Consider the following 17,428-nt stretch of genomic DNA (forward strand, 5'->3'; position numbering starts at 1 on the left):
ACTGGCGCTACTTTCAGGCTTCTTTTGTAGGTACTATTATACTAAATTATTTAATAGTAGTAGGTAACGCCAAGTAAGTAGTGGTAGTAGTAATCGTAGCTTCGAAATTATGTATTTTTAATAGTTTCTTTTACCGCTGAGTTGGCACTTTGAATTGGTATGTTGACTAAACAGTTGGCCGACAGTTGACCCGATGGTTAGAGTTAAAAAAAAAATCTTGATTCCAATCGAACTGGCTAATTACCTCATCTTTGTAACGTGCGTATTACCATTCATCTTCATATACGCATTTATGAGCCCAAACGGATTAAAGGCCCGACTAAAAGTTTTTAGTGTGCAGGTAGGTACTCTGAGGATTTTGTATTGAGAATCTTTTATAGAAAAAGTTCAGGGTCATGCATTTTATGAGGTCAATTACCATATACCGATGGATCATCAATTTGATGATGATTATTATGTAAGCAACTTCAGTTTATACGGACCAATCAAAAATCGGTAATAATTACTGGAAAAGTTTTTAGTCACACAATTATTCATGTATTTATTCACATAACTAAATAGACAATTCAACTTGTATACCTACATTTATAAACTAGGTATTGGTAAATCTATATTTACATTAAAAACGAAACTTAAAACTAAGAAACGATGTCAAATCCAATAATAAATTACCTTTAAACAAAAAAGATTTCTACATGAAAGTCGAATGCATTCCGACAGATTTTATCTTTCCTTCCTCACGCCATCCGCCATCATTCCACATGCATACGCATTTTCCTTAACCTTTCCCATCTTTTACATCATTGTAACTGGTTTTAACTTTCAAACGTCAGGGCTTTACGTCACTAAAGTACTGTTAGTTATTTATATTTCCTTCCTGCATTTTTTGGGTAATTTGAACAGTCGTCATACAATCCTTGATCTTTACGTCATATCAGAACGGGGCAAAATAACTATAACCATAGATATGAGTAACAGAAGATTCGATAAATACCTAATCATGGTTCATGGTCCATGGCCACATCGGACCAGTTCCTATTTGAGGCCAATTCTGAGAACAACAAAAATGCTTTCTTGGACCGCTAACCGCAATGTAGAACTTGGTATTACGTATTACATATTATAATAGAATTACTATTGACAGTGGCGGCCCTAGGGGTGTGCGAACTGTGCCTTCGCACAGGGCCTCGCGCTTGAGGGGGGCCTCGCGCTACAACCCACACTAATATAAAAAAAAATATAATGAAAAAATATATATCTGGTCCAAGGTCTTTATTTCTAATTCATTCTGCGTTTACTTAAACAAACAATTTAAAAAAATTCCCGCTCGCTACGCTCGCGGCTGTTCACTTGGTAGTGCCTTTCCTTCTGACTTGATTAAGTAAAGTACTTTTATGTCCCAAAATTCAAAAATTTTCGCGCTCGCTACGCTCGCGACTTCACCTTGCACTGTTGTTTGTTATACAACTTTAGGTGCTTTAGTGACCCAAAGGTCAAAAATTTTTGCGCTCGCTACGGTCGCGGGTGCTTTACTTTCCACTTGTTTTATTTTTTTCATCCTTTTTTAGCCGAACCTAGAAGGTAGCGCCGCTTTTAAGTCCTTGAAGCGGGACTGAGAGGGGTGTCACCCCTCTCATTCCGACTGTCACCCCTCTCTTGTATTTTTGTCTTTTCGCTCGCGGTTTTTTATTCATTTCTAATTTATTCTGCGCTTACTTTTTGAGTCCTCAATCTAACAAAAAGCTAGAGCACCGAAGTAGCAAAAACAACTGACGCTCGCTTCAGTCACGGTTTCTTTTTATTTGTGCTTAATTTTGAGTTTTTGAGAGTCCTCAAACAAATAATTAGAAAATTCACTTTACGGTGGATATTTCTAAGCTGTTTAGTCGCTATTTGTAAGCGTTGGACTTTTGTGTCCCAAAACTCAAAAAATTTCGCGCTCGCTGCGCTCGCAGCTGGTTCACTTTATAGTGGTTTTTTTTCGAACTTGTTTCAGTACCTACTGTTGTGGTGAAAAACTCGAAAATTTCGCGCTCGCTGCGCTCGCGCCTTTCACTTTGCATTGTTTTTTTTTTCTTATTTTTTTTGGAATCTTTGCTTTTGCTTAAAACTTGTTTGGGTACTGTTGTGTTCCAAAACTCAAAAATTTCACGCTCGCTACGCTCGCGGCCTAAAAAACCAGTTAGGTTTTTGAAGACATGTTTGGGTTAATTTGTGTCCCAAACTTCTACATGATTTTTTTACTCTGTGACGATATTTTGTCGTTTTTTTTTTGTGCTCAATAGGTAGTTCGCCCCGGGTGCCACCCGATGCTACGCCGTAACTGGTTGGGGTCGGCTTCCAGTCTAACCGGATTCAGCTGAGTACCAGTGCTTTACAAGACGCGACTGCCTTATCTGACCTATTCAACCCAGTTACCTGGGCCCCTTGGTAAGACTGGTGTCAGACTTACTGGCTTCTGACTACCCGTAACGACTGCCAAGGATGATTGATGATTCTTTAAATATAAACTGTAGTAAAAATAAAATTTTATTAATTTGTTTAACTTGAGCATTTCTCCTCAAACATGACGTTTAGCTAAATCAAAACACCAGCCTACTCTCGCAAAACATACTTTTCACGTAGGACAAAGGGCCTCGCATAGACCTGCCGCACGTAGCCTCGCAATGGCTAGGGCCGCCGCTGACTATTGACGTTCTATTAATGGAGCATCCGGCAGTAAACTTCGTTTATTATATTGCTCAATTCAAAGGCTTAAGTTATTCATGATAACGTGAAAAATATCCATACCTGGCATATCTATTAACCAAGTTTAACGGTTTCAAAGAAATCGTTCTAGAATAAGTTAGAATAAGTCTTATTCTAGAAGAGTGCCCTATATCTCAAAAACATATTACTCCAAGTGTATTAGGTTATATCTGTTTGAACTATTTCTCATGAAACTGTTTCAAAATTGATTAGTTAAACTGTGGACCTAGCAAATTGATTACTTGTAGCAGCACCTAACCAACACCTCACCGAATTAATATTTTTATTGTTACATTTTATTTAATAGTTGTTTGGAATAACGTAGGCTTTTGTTCAAAAGAGTTTTATTGTTTTCTTTGTACCTACCTATATAATTTACAAATCTACTTATCAGAGTTCTTTAGGCACGTGAGGCATTAGCTGGTTGGTTGTTTTTTTTCACACACTATGATAAATGTGTTTTTAGAAAGTCTGCTTCTTAGGACGAAATGGTGTATTTCACAAGCTTGCTTATGACACTTGAGGGCTCATATATATCCTGGTGAATACCACTAGGAGGACTTTTATTTGTTTTTTACAATTATCGAAACTAGTTATACGTACCTACCCACTGGGGTAAGTAACCTGCAGCTGTTCAATGACTACCGAAGCGCCATCTCACCGTGTGTAAACGCACATAGCATACAAAGGATCTTTAGCTAAAAGTAGGTATGCGTATCAGAAGATCGCCGTTTTGCGCACATGTTTGCCATCAAAACTAGTATGGTAATGACGGTGCGTCGTTTACCTAGTCGCCGATGACCCGCTACGTCATACTGTCCACCGCGTCGTTTAACGCTAGACCTTTCAAAATAAACTGCAATCTTCGTAACGAGATAAAAAAACAACAACACGAGGAAAATGACACATGTGTGGTCGGAGTTTGTAAACTCGTATAAAACGAACCGGCGCTCATTCTGACCCGGGCTTTATCGGCGGATAACCATACCACACAGACAATTCATTTTATAAATACGCGGTAACACTTTGGAAGGAAAATCGATTTGTTGTAAATATTTTACTTTATAAATTCAAGACCATTTGGTATTTATTTAATAGTGATTGTGTACGTGCCAGTTGACAAGTGTGTTAACGTGTTGAGTTCTAATTTATTGGTTTATGACAGTGATGAGAACCATCTAAAATGTTTAAATTAATGATTACCGTGTCCCTGTTCCTGCAATTAGTGCTGCGAGTGGAATGCTGTAAGTGTAATTTGATTTTCCACCTGACATTTCACTGGAGACGGCGATGGTTCGGAACGATAAATTAATTAATGCATGCTTTATATCCATGGCTAAATGGGCTTAGTTAGGATTCAATTAGGTGCTTACCTATACGCTAAAATTGATTAGTAATTTATTATTTTATGCACAGACTTAAGATGCGAACAAATAAAATAACACTTTACACGTGAAGTGTTATGATCATTATTTAAAGCTGTTTACATAAATTATGTGCAAACATAGGTCGAACACTTCACTTGATCCGCATTTTAAAACATGTTTTTTATGTAAAACATTAAGGATAAAGTGAAAATTAATTTTACATTTCTATAATTGCTGTCGGAAAACGATAAATAACATAATTAGCCTATTAGTAAAAGGTATTAATTTTTAATATGTTTAAAACATGGGTGTGTTATCGATAAACTCAACTAAAACGAGTAAATCTACTTTGCCTATTTTAAAGCGTATTTTATATTTTATGTTGTTAGTCAACATTCAATGTTTACCTAATAAATTCAAGTTTTAAATCTTAAAAATAATCTCCTTTTTTGTAATTATATCTTTACAAAACTCTTTGAACTTGATACGCTCGAGCCAGCACAAAAATAATTTATTTATCACTTATAAATTCTCAGAGGTTTATTATTAAAAAAAATATGCCAAAAACCTAATAAGAATTATAATGTTTTTTTTTGCTTACTCGTTTTTTCCTTAATTAGTGCAAATCTGTAAACAACACTGTTTACTTAGAGTAGTTAGAGTTTAGTTTTTTGATTTAGAAGTCATCCCTCCCTCACTACTTCATCATCCTCCGAGCCTTTTTCCCAATCATGTTGGGGTCCGCTTCCAGTCTAACCGGATTCAGCTGAGTACCAGTGCTTTACAAGAAGCGACTGCCTATCTGACCTCCTCAACCCAGTTACCCGGGCAACCCGATACCCCTTGGTTAGACTGGTGTCAGACTTACTGGCTTCTGACTACCCGTAACGACTGCCAAGGATGTTCAATGACAGCCGGGACCTACAGTTTAACGTGCCATCCGAAACACAGCCAATGGTGTCTATGATATACTTAGAAAGTACATACAAACTTAGAAAAGTTGCATTGGTACTTGCTTGACCTGGGATGGGACCCTCCCTCATAGCCCAAAAAGCCAAATTATTTCCTTTTAGCAGCTACAAATAGAACAGTGTCCTCACAGAGATGAGTTTTTGTATTTGCTGTTAATTTCAACAATGCTTCACGTAGCATTTTAAATCTGAGTAGAAGGAAATCGTAAAAAGAGTACCTACCACCTAATTCATACAGCTATTGCGTAAAAACTGGCATGAATGATGGAAGGAGCAGAGAGTGTTATGGCCAATTCATTGTTAATAACTTCCTGACAGTTCCAATTTCAATTACACTATTATTTTATCTAAACCTAATGACCCTGTAGATACTATTAGATTCCGTGAAAACTTCATGCCTCCAAGAACTTTCTTAGTCGGGTAATCTAATGGAAATCACAAGCTGACTGTAGCTTATTTTTAATTGCAGTTACCGGTCCATCGCCTCCCGGTATGTAATTACAACAAACCCTTGCGTCATTGTACAGGTTTATAACAAAGGAGTTTTGATACCTATGTGTAACGCAAATAAATTATTTACCATTGTTTCTTTTTAATACAGTGTTTTCTGGAGACAACTGCAAAGTGGACAATGAGTCAGGTCGCTGTGTTGCCATAAAAGAATGCCCGCATATCTACGAGGAGGTGAGGAGGGCTGGCAACCCCATGCCTCCCCTCATGAGGAGAAAACTTCAGAAAATTACGTGTGGTTTCGAGTCCAAGGAGCCAATGGTAAAATTTAATTTATCATCTACTTTGCCTAGCTTTTTAGAAAACATTCCTAATATTATTGTGTTTGTGTGTCCGGGCTAGAATATCTTCCCAAGAAACCAAAACTTTTGGAAGTTTTGTTTTTCGAGTTACTCAGATAATTAAGATTTATGTTATTGCTCTCCCGATCTTGTCTCAGTATGAGTATGGTGTCGAAACGACATATTATGCTCTTTTTACACACTTACTTCTCGATCTTTAGTTTTTTGCAGCCATTTCTTCTTTCACACAATCGATTTGTCAAGTTAAACTTAAGTCGGTACAGTTAACGGTTTTGATATAAGTATTGTTTGTAAAATGGATCAATGACACTGCGGCGAAGATCTAGTGATATTTTTAGTAATCACGGTCATAGCGCTACTGCTACACCTACTTTGGGGTTTTCCAAAAATACGGTGTCATTGGTAATTTTGCTGCATGCAGTAAATCGGTTATCTATTTAATGAAATAGGGAAAACAAACAAATACATATATGTAAAAATGTACATAAATATTAGGAATTTATTTATGATATAAATTATTATTTACCTATTTATATTATAATATAACAGCCAGCCCAAGCTATATTTACCTAATAGATAAATTTACCTCGCTGTTATATAGCTTGGGGTTCTTACTAAGGTTAATTATCCAGTAATTAGCTTACAGTCGAAGCTAAGACCTCCAAAAATATTTTGGGACTTGAATGAGTTCTCATAAAATATCAATTCTTTTACAGATTTGTTGCGCGTCATCGGGGTCAATACAAAATCACAACACGGTGGGAACTGATGACGATGTGGAAGCATATACCAGGGCCACACTGGAAAACAAGAATGGACCTGTGAACGTGGACAGTCATCCGAACCTCGGTCTCTTACCCACAAAATGTGGGAATATCGAAAGCGACAGGATTTGGGGCGGGAACAGGACGAGACTGTATGAAATGCCTTGGATGGTGTTACTTTCATATGATTCACGTAAGTTAAGCATATTTAAACTGAAATGGTCTATATTTAAGAGTAATTAAGTGCACGTTAATTATTGTAAACTACAATAGTTAAAATACTGAGAAGTCGAGCAGTTTTAAATGGTAAACAATAAACAAACCCTGATAATTCTTAGTGCCTTGAACTTACAGGTTGATGATTACAATTTATCATGTTAATAACATAATTGCTTTTATGAATAATTTGCAATTTATAATGCAGTAATTGTTCTTTGAAAATATGGGGCCCATTTCGATTTGTGACTGTTTTGTTTCCAGCTCGTGGGGTCAAGTTGAGCTGTGGTGGTTCTTTGATCAGCGAGTGGTATGTCCTGACGGCAGCCCACTGTGTGGTCTTCCTCGACAGGATGAAACTGGAGGCAGTCATCCTTGGGGAGCATGATGTCAGTCATGACCCTGACTGCGAAATGTCGGACGGTATCAAGTACTGCGCACCGCCAGCAAAGGTAAGGATTCGCAAAATTTTAGACGCAGAAATATTTGTGGCCTCGAATAACGTAAAAAGATTTATTAATATATCAGGACGTTTATGTTATACTACTTTTGACCATGCACATTTTCTAACAATAAAAATAGATACTACTGCATCAGAATTAATCCAGGCTAATTTCCTCCGTGGAATTTTAGAGCGCATCTAACAACTGGTTTAAAATAAGCTAATTAGAAGTTAAAATGTGGTCAGGTAGCTGCATAGTTAATGTTATATTATGATAATTAGGAATAAATAATACAAATATTGGTGCCTCTTTTCCTTGTGGTATCTAAATGGAAAATACTAATTTTGTAAATAATGAGGATAATTTTAAATTAAGCTGTGTTTTGCATAACCTAGGTACCTATATAAAATGATAACGCTGTTTATTATATAGCATTATGTAATTAATTAATGATTTCTATTTGTATTATTTAATTCTTAAAGTTAGATTTATTTACTCATAATATAACCTATTTTAATAATTTTAATCATAAGTCTATCTTGGACGCCCATGGCTGATAAAAAGGTGAAGGAAAACATCTTGAAGAAACCTGGACTATAAAGTCTGAAATCACCAACCCGCATTGAGCAAGCGTGGTGATTAATGCTCAATCCTTCTCCGTGTGAGAGGAGGCCTGTGCCAAGCAATGGGACGATGAAAAGGCTGTAACAACATTAACCTATTTGTGTATTATGTTTTCAGCACGTCCCTGTGGCGTCCATAGTGGCTCACCCTGGATACACGCGACAGTCACAGATAGATGACATCGCTCTCATCAGACTGTCTGAACCAGCTGACTTTACTCAAAGTAAGTGTTTTATAAGTCATTTTATTTTATTTATCCATTTATTTCGGGCCTCTAGGCCCATTTGAATATATAATACTATATCTACTTCACTTTGTTATTCTTGGTTCAATCATCATAGCGTAACTGACGTGCCCGGAATAAAATATTGGAAATAGCAAATTTTCATGCCCGTTTGCCAACGGTTGCCAACAATCTCTTAATGTAAGTGCAATTTAGGATAAGGGCTCTCCCAATTTTGACATAAATAACTATGTATAAGGGACACCTAAACTTTGGTGAAAACGAAATTCTTATTAAGTGTTCCGTAAATGCTCTTAGGGGATCCCTAAATTTAGGTATTTGTTGGTGAAAATGGGCCAGTGTTTAGGAAATGAGGAAAAGTGCAATTTAATTTTAGGTTATCATTTTATTTTACTAACAATTTCACAATAAGATAACCCCTAGCTTAATATGGCTCCTACAAGTGTAATCTAACTGTAAACAAAAATGTACCTATTGATTACCGAACAATTGCATCAATATGGGTATGATCGATCGATCATAAGGTTAAGCAACGCTTGGCGCGGTCGGTCCGTGGATGGGTGACCATCTTGTCATAACGAGTTCTTCCGTGTTTCGGATGGCACGATAAACTGTAGGTCCCGGCTACCATTTAAAACTTCTTTGGTAGTCGTTACGGGTAGTCAGAAGCCAGAAAGTCTGACAACCAGTCTTACCAAGGGGTATTGGGTTGCCCAGGTAACTGGGTTGAGGAGGTCAGATAGGCAGTCGCTCCTTGTAAAACCCTGGTACTCAGCTGCATCCGGTTAGACTGGAAGCCGACCCCAACATAGTTGGGAAAAGGCTAGGCAGATGATGATTAAGGAAAATTTAAAATAAATATGAAGCCGGGGTTGCCATGGGGTTGCTGACTTCATGATACCACGTAACATCAAATTAAACGTGGTGATCGATGCTCATTCCTTCATCCCCATTGCTAGCTCTGTGATCTTAGCCCTAAGAACTGGGGCCCGATTCTCCTAAGTTAATAATAATGTCAAAATTGAATAGAAATTAATCGCAATAGCAGTTTAAACCATAACGGGCATTCTGCTACTTGTATAAGACCAATCGTATTCCAACGACATTCGATTGGTTTGCGATTGCCGCGATTGGTCTGCTATTTTGGTGATTTTTGACTATACGGTAGTTTGCTCTACAATCATATTGCAATCGTAATTCATTTGCAGACAAAATGATTCACTATTAAATGACAGAAAAGGATAAAAAACATTTATTTCCAAGAAAAAATAGCGGAATGCCACATACGCTTAATAAAAAAAAAAAAAATATATTTCAGGGAATCATTGTGACAATCATAGACCTTAATTAAATTTTTTAATAGTTACGAAAATTGACACATATAACAATATAACATATAACAATTTTGCCATTTATATTATAATAAATAAAACAATAAAAAATTACCAATAAAATAAAATATAGAAATGTAGAATTAATTAAGTAAAATAAAAATAAAATTAAAATCAAAATTAAATACATTAATTAATAAAGATGGACAATTAATTCATTAAATAAGATTAAAATTACATTACTACAAAGTTATAATTACATGTCACCATAAAATGAAAGTCAAAAAATTAATGTGAATCGTATGTCGCTTAAGTAAAATTAGGAGAATCAGGCCACTGATTGTATTACAATTTGTTTGTTTTTACAGATAGTATGAAGCCCTTATGTCTCCCGATGACTCCGGAACTGCAAGCGGAGTCTCTGGTAGGACACAATGCGGTGGTGGCCGGTTGGGGTGTGGCAGAAGATGGCATCCAGTCCTCCGTGCTCCTCAGTGTCGATCTGCCTGTGTTGAGCCACAGCGATTGCATGGCTGCGTACCGTGGGTATGTGACAAACTTTGCATTAACATTAACATAATAAATTAATAGGTACCTAGTTTAAAAATAATAGCTACGATACGATTTTCCACCTCATATCTTCCCTGCTCCCTGGTCGAAACCGTGATCGCCATTATTATTATGTATCAGAAGTAAATAGCAGCTGCCAATTTTCATGACGATACGATTCTTTTAAGATAATTAAATTGGATTAAACATAGATTCCATTATGTACTTTATACTTACATACCCATAGGTTGACCTAATAGAAGCGTGTTAAAATGTTCACATGGTTAGACGTAACTTTTAACATACGCCAAAATATCAGTTGCCCATCGTGGTCATCAAGGAATTCCTCAAGGAAGAATCCTCGGTATTACTCGCTTTAACCAAAAAATAAAAATAATTAAATCTAATAATCACTTTTTCTTTTGTTTTTGATAGATTTATGTTAATTGTATATTTTTCTTCTTTTACAGAGCTCTTAAATTAAAAAATACTCAAATATGCGCCGGTGGAGTTAAAGACAAGGATTCTTGTGCTGGAGACTCTGGTGGGCCTCTGATGTACCCTGGGCAATTCGGCAAACTTGGGGTGCGGTACATTCAGCGAGGGCTGGTCTCCTACGGCCCCAAGCGATGTGGGATCGGAGGCTTCCCAGGAGTTTACACCAATGTCGCTTACTACATGGACTGGATCCTAGACAACATGCAAAGCTGAGCACTACGCATGAGGGCAGGAACAACTCAACCGAAACTATTTAACTTGAGAGGATTACGGACTGTCGTGTAACATGAATTGAACAACGTTCGAGGGGCAGGCACATCCACCGTGAAAAAATAGAATAATCATATTAATTTATTATTTAAAGTGTTCACATATTGAGAGTACTTAGGTATGTCAAATCTTTGGCTGTTGCGGACATCTTAGATTTTAATGACTTTGAACTGTGTTCAAGTGGCGTATGAAGAAGCAAAACACGTTTTAGAATTAATTTAAATCCCAATTATGGTTGGTGACCTTAACGATATTATGTTCTGACGATTATTGCTAGTCACGGCATTTTAATGTATCAGTGTGCAGTAAATTTTATAGTTCTTCTCATTTAATTACTTTGTATCTAATTGCTTATTAGGTTAAGTTTCTCGACTTGACTAAACTAGTCTTGTAGTTTTTATTTTATATTAAATTAAACACTGATGCGTACACAGTAAATACTCTATATGACTTTTTTCTTTAGTTTTTATACTTACCTACATTTCTCAGGTTGTGCTACAAAAGATGAAGCCTTGTGCATTCTTATCACTAGTGAACTAATCACACAAAAAATTAATAGCCCGGTCAAAATAGACATAAAAGTAGTGGTCAAATAACAAAAATTCCCACAAAGCTGATTTTTCGTGGAGAGCTAGATTTGATCATTATAAATAAAATACTAAAAGTCCCCATCTATCCCATGTGTGCGTCAAAAGTTATTCGAGGTCAAATGTCAAAATTTTTGGTTTTTTGTGTTTTTTTCGAAAATGGTAAGTTTTATCAAAAAAAAAAAAAAACATCAGACCAAAATTGTAGATTTTCAAATTTTCTACAAAAATGGCATTAACAGTTTTCTCCTAAATGTTACCATTTCTGAGATATCGCGATTCAAAAAGTCACACTACACATGATATGCACATATGAGCCACGTACATATATACGAGGGCTGCCTTTTAAGTTGTGTCGTTTGAAATAAGTGTAGACAATCTAATAGGTTAATAACATTTATTATTTATCAAAGAATTCTCCGCGATATTTAATGCACTTTTGCATGCATTTAAACCAGTTCTTGAAACGTTTATTCCATTCTGAAGTGGGGGTACTCAAATTGGCCGATTTGTGTGAGTCAACAGCTTTTACAGGTGTGCTGAAACGTTGACCACGAAGCAAAAATCGCTATACCCACGGATCTATGTCACGGTATGTTACATGTTGGTCTGCGAGAATTAACTGCCGCATAGCCGATATTATATTGGGTCATGGCGGACTTTTAGAATTTTATTTATAATGATCAAATCTAGCTCTCCACCAAAAATCAGCTTTCTGCATTGACATATATTCTAGCGATAGACAAGAACATCCATACAAATAATTTACCCGCTTATGTCGCCTGTTGACATCTCGTTGACGTATTGTGACATGTAGTCATCCTCATTGCTGAAGTGTCGCTCGTATTTTGCCTACATTTTTCATTACTCAAAAAGTTTATATCTAAGTGAATTCAAAATCATGTTATATATCAAAAAGTTTATTTATATCTAATTGAATGCAAAATCATGTAATATATTAAAACCAGGAACTTATTTTTAGAGTTTTTAATATTAATTACGATGTTTTTTTTCTTAAGAGGGCTATCACAAATTTTCGCGAATTTAATTATTTTTTCTTGAAAGTAAGAACATACCATGACAAAGTGAAGTCTGTTTTCATTGATATTTTACCTACTGCCAGTTTTATGGCACATCTGTTTCTGCACGATTTTCTTAATCCATAATTTAAGATGGCGGGCGGGAACAAATTAATGCATATTTGTAAAATTGAATTATAAATGAAAAGTATGATATGCAAGCGTTGTAATAGCATGAACAGCGTGTAATTTTACTAACTTGACTCTCGAATAGTTTATATGTGTAAGTTTATACTTTGATATGTATTTTCTATTTTATAATTGTCGTTTCATAGACATCCATCTGACGCAGGCGTCTAAATCGCTCTGATTTGCCATTTTGGGCACTGCATAGTCTGCACTGCAGTTCAGTGTGGTAAGCTTTTTGTTCGGAACGTTCTATCTAGTACGTAGTACATATATATCGATGGCTTTCTGGGAATTATTGTTATTTCAAATGTCTATTTTGACCGGGCTATAAGCAAACAATCAGTTTTGAAGGTCGAGTTGAAGTTGTATGCCAATATGACAACCTATTTACCGGATTGTTTAAATATCGTTCTGTTTGCTAATACCTAATCGAGTTGGTTACATTTTCAGTATTGCGTTTTCGTTATACATTTTTACTTATCATATAAGCAAGTCATTTTATATTTATTTTCGGATTACCAGCTTTTTCTTAGTAACCGTAATTATTTTGGAAGTATTTACAAAAGAATTTCCTTACTTAGGATGTTGTAATGCAATAATGGAAGCTATATTTAAACTGTAAGTTCAGTTTTCAATTAATTTGTTTGTAGGTAATCATGCTGCTCCTGTGTCTAAAATAGACCTTATTTTAGCTATTAAAGAATAAATAAATGTCTCACAAATTACAGACATGTATTAGAAAGAAAGAAAGAAAGAAAAACCATTTATTATCGCAAACGGAGCAAAAGCAATAAAACAAATAAAACTAATGAAAGAACAAACAAAAATTATTAGACATTTGGAACAGCACCTACATATGTTTATACTTATGTACGTTAAAATGACGTTAAATTAAACAATCAAATGAAAACCTGATAGCATAAACACTTCGTGGATAAACCTACTCAGTATTGTCAGTCTGATTCCTTTGACAAAATGTCAGAAAAACGTCACAACATTTCTCAAAGGACGGCAATTTCGGCTCCGTAAACATGTAAACTGTATTCACTACATAAGGGTAGGATATCAAAAGTGATGTAATGTGTGCATGCAGTCGCCCGTTATGTCCCAGGAACCGGAACGATGACAGTGATGATGAAGAAGATCTACCCAGCAACCAACAACGTCGGTATTCGAGTTCGGAGCGGTCTAGGGGTCAAGCCAAGGGGGCTTCCGGTAGAGCTGGGGCTCATACCAGGGCCTCAGACGAGTATGGGACCTATGCCAGGGCCCCGGGCGAGTATGGGACCTATGCCAGGGCCCCGGGCGAGTATGGGAGTCCTACCAGGACCTCGGACGAGTTTGGGACTTATGCCGGGGTCCCGGGCGGGTATGGAACCCATGGCAGGGTCTCGGGCGAGTATGAGACCGATGCCAGGGCCTTTGGTGAGTCTGAGGGTCCTGACAACACGGTGCAGCGCCCAAGACGGCCGTATCACAACCCCAGCGTTTTTGACCCTCCTCTTTCAGTTAGTATTACTTTTTAGATTTTTAAACCTCGTAAGAACTAGAATAGGACAAAGCGAGTTTGACAGAAAATTTTATCATTGCACACATCGTCAAAAGTATTTTGGACAACAAAGTCAATCCGTAGTCAGTTTTAGTTGCAACAAAGATTGTGCCCCCGATTCTTACCTCAAAATCAATAAAAAGAAACAGACTAGGCAAACTTTGCTTTTTGCTGTTCAACTATTCCAAATCCAGCAATATGAAAATACTTATTATTTTACAAACCACTCATCATCTGTCTAGCCTGTTTCCAACTCCATTATATTGGGTTCGGCTTCCAGTCTAAACGGGATGCAGCTGAGCACCAGTATTTTAATAAAGTACACGGAGCGACTGCTTATTTGACCTCTTTAAGCCAGGTATCTGGGTAAACCAATACCCCGTGGTAGACTGGAAAGCTACTAAAGGCTACTACCGAATAAATCGTGTACCAGAATGAACAGAAATTTCAGAAAAGAACAGATTCAAGATTACAATTTTATTTTGTCCTTGTAGTGGGGAGACATCTTCAGATCAATGCAAATAAAGATTTGTACGAAAATTTGCGAAGCGCTCGTATTCTGGAAGAGACTCCGCGGCGACAGATTTCGATGGGAGCTTTTCAAGAGTGTCCTATGGTTTACCATTGGCTTAAAATTGTTTAACGACATAACACGTCATGCCAAAGAAATAAGTGCCAATGCCGGTAAAAATGGAAAATCTGGTGGTGGTTCTCTTTTTAACTTTTTTGGCTCAGATTCAGATGATACTAAGAAGGATGGTAGTAATAGAGATGGCAATAGGAGAGATGGTAAGTACGGTGGTATTACGACAGATGTTAAGGGGAGAAAATGCCGCAGCAATGAGGATGATTAAAAATTCTTGTTCATTGTATCAAATATATATTTATACAAACATATAAACGCCTGTTGTTTATTGAACGCCTATCTGGCTAGCAACGTGTTGCTATTAATGAATTAATGAAACGCATTTAACTATATCAGTTGTTTCACTCGTGTTCCGTGAGAAGTATTCCGCGCAGCTGGATATACAAAATAACCTATAGCCTTCCTCGATAAATTGGCTATTTGACACTGAAAGCACTTTTCAAATAAGTTCAGCACCTAGTTCCTGTAATTAGCTTTATAATATCGTAGTATGGAATTGATCAATGTAATAGTGCAGAATTTTATATAGTTTGCCGTATCAAGACAGTCTAGGCTTGCATGCAAGCTAAATGTGGTCGATAACTATATAAAGAAAGAGCTCTTCTTGCGATACCGATAGGTACCCATTTCATAAGATATTTTTGTGTTATCAAGATGTCTGAATTATGTTGCAATAACAGTGGAAAAAAGGACATGCGTGGGTACCGTCAAAATATGATCTATTCTTATTGCTACGCCGTAGTGGCGCATAGAAGTTAAAAAGTAGTGCCTACGGAACCTGGCATTCTTAAGGCCAAGTTCACGAGAACAGAAATATAAATTTTACTAAAACAACAGTTTATTGTGACTGGTTACGTTTATTTCCCAAAGTATATGTAAAACTAAAGTTTATGTTGTCGTGAACTTAGGCCTAAGTAGTACATGCTTATAGTTTTTTTGCCGTAAGAAGAGTTCCTTGACAGTTCTTGTTTGACAAATTTAGTGATGTGACCTAACGAAATTTAATCGATATTCATACTCATTTGACAATTCATTATACATTATTGTATATATTATTATTATTCAAATTATTATCATTTGAAGTTATTTTGCAATTCATAAATTTAATGTAAAATGAAGTGACAGGGAACTCTTCTTATGGCAAAAAAACTATAATTATGATCCTGAACACTTATTCGACCTACTGATTTGTTCTCGCTAGGCCAAAGGTCCAAACATGGCCTACATATCTTTTGAAAAATATTACTTTGTACCTACATACATACCTATGTATCATATAAATATATGCTACTTGCATGACACATGAGTATTGATTAGTAAATATAAAGGTTAGGCTTAATAGGTCGAGCTCGAGGCTGATGATTTCAGAGGTACTAGCCTCGGGATTTCCCTATTTTACTTATTTTAGTTTTATGATATATATACACATGGCATGTACAGGAAACTCCCAGACTCAGGGCCCTATGTATGCTCGCAATAAATAACAACTTCTATGCCACAAATTCACGCTCCATGTGTCTATTTTATTTGTCTGTCTTTCTTGCTGTATATCATGGTGGAGTCAGAATTTCTCATTTGTCTTCTTCTTTGAATATTTCATCTCTGTACTTACACTAAAGCTTAATTGGCTGAACGCACTTTCGCATTTCAAAAACTAATACCTACTAATACTGGACCTGAACTATTTAACCTAATTTTTTATATGTATTACTCGGGAAGAGTGTAGCTTTCCATCAGTGAAAGAATTTTTCAAATCGGTTCAAAAATTTCGGAGCCTGTTGGGTACAAACAGACAAAAAACTGTTTTCTCTTTATTATATTAGTATATATACTTACGTGATTTACTTTGAATGGCCAAAAGCCTGCACATCTATATGAACCAAACTGCGTTAAAAACTTACCGCTACAAGGAAGTTTCGATTGAATGAATCGATTTCCGGTTTGTTTACACGTAGGTTTTTAGTCGTATAAAGAATTTACCATAGTTTTCTAATTGTACTTCCAAATAATGGAGTACCGAAACTACTATTACTACTAATTTGCATCTATACCGACAGGTATCTTAGGAAAACATTTGATGGATGATATAGGAACCTACTTAAAATCCGTCCACATATCATGGTAAAAAAAGCTTTTTCAAATACGAGATCGCACCTTTCGTAACGATCATTATCAGCCACAAACAACACAATAGTAGGTAACCAATTAATCACTATCAACCTATAGTTGGCAACACAAAACTTTAATTAATTATACATATTTTAATCGTCGTCTATCTATCATTTAAAAACAGCCAGAGCAACATTCCAATTTGCAAAAAAATCTACACATTTTGTATTTCCCAATCAGTAAAAACCATCCACTAGAGGTGCAAGTCCTTATACAATTTTGCTAAAGGAAAACTTGTTTATTTCTCTACGCTGGGGAATCCCTTAAAACTCGTCAATAGTTTCGTATTGTTAATTCATAGTACTCTTTTATCACCCTATATGTAAATCCTGAACTCATGAACTACATAGGTCGTCTGTCAATATTATTTTGATTTAAAAAAAAATCTTTTGTTTATTTTCGAAAGCTTTTTAATCCTGTCGACTAATTAAG

General features: G+C 36.2%; 2 protein-coding genes across 3 annotated transcripts; both read left to right on the forward strand.

The window, feature by feature from the left end:
- The first annotated feature begins 3,559 nt into the window (after nt 1-3,559).
- Nucleotides 3,560-11,280, forward strand: LOC110379102 (CLIP domain-containing serine protease HP8). Its single transcript, XM_021338620.3, has 7 exons — nt 3,560-3,992; nt 5,688-5,857; nt 6,615-6,855; nt 7,143-7,330; nt 8,063-8,168; nt 9,889-10,066; nt 10,540-11,280. Exons 1-7 carry the CDS (start codon nt 3,932-3,934, stop codon nt 10,778-10,780), a joined length of 1,185 nt encoding a protein of 394 aa, XP_021194295.1. The 5' UTR covers nt 3,560-3,931; the 3' UTR covers nt 10,781-11,280.
- A 1,802-nt stretch (nt 11,281-13,082) lies between these two features.
- Nucleotides 13,083-15,144, forward strand: LOC110379104 (uncharacterized). 2 transcript variants are annotated; one of them, XM_064039829.1, is made up of 3 exons: nt 13,083-13,250; nt 13,361-14,140; nt 14,676-15,144. In XM_064039829.1, the coding sequence occupies exons 2-3, from the start codon at nt 13,712-13,714 to the stop codon at nt 15,033-15,035; spliced, it is 789 nt and encodes a 262-aa protein (XP_063895899.1). In that variant the 5' UTR covers nt 13,083-13,250; nt 13,361-13,711; the 3' UTR covers nt 15,036-15,144. The 2 variants fall into 2 exon arrangements, with proteins under 2 accessions (XP_063895899.1, XP_021194300.3); XM_021338625.3 differs by having other exon boundaries at nt 13,744-14,140.
- The last annotated feature ends 2,284 nt before the right edge of the window (nt 15,145-17,428 follow it).

Source organism: Helicoverpa armigera, chromosome 20, assembly GCF_030705265.1.
Source record: "Helicoverpa armigera isolate CAAS_96S chromosome 20, ASM3070526v1, whole genome shotgun sequence".
In the NCBI taxonomy this organism is placed as follows: Eukaryota; Metazoa; Arthropoda; class Insecta; order Lepidoptera; family Noctuidae; genus Helicoverpa; species Helicoverpa armigera.

Coding starts and splice junctions, on each gene's coding strand:
- LOC110379104 (XM_064039829.1), top strand. CDS start 13,712: ATGTGTGCATGCAGTCGCCCGTTATGTCCCAGGAACCGGAACGATGAC. Junction 14,141..14,675: donor TTTTTGACCCTCCTCTTTCA/GTTAGTATTACT, acceptor TTGTCCTTGTAG/TGGGGAGACATCTTCAGATC.
- LOC110379102 (XM_021338620.3), top strand. CDS start 3,932: ATGTTTAAATTAATGATTACCGTGTCCCTGTTCCTGCAATTAGTGCTG. Junction 6,856..7,142: donor GTTACTTTCATATGATTCAC/GTAAGTTAAGCA, acceptor TTTTGTTTCCAG/CTCGTGGGGTCAAGTTGAGC. Junction 10,067..10,539: donor TGCATGGCTGCGTACCGTGG/GTATGTGACAAA, acceptor CTTCTTTTACAG/AGCTCTTAAATTAAAAAATA.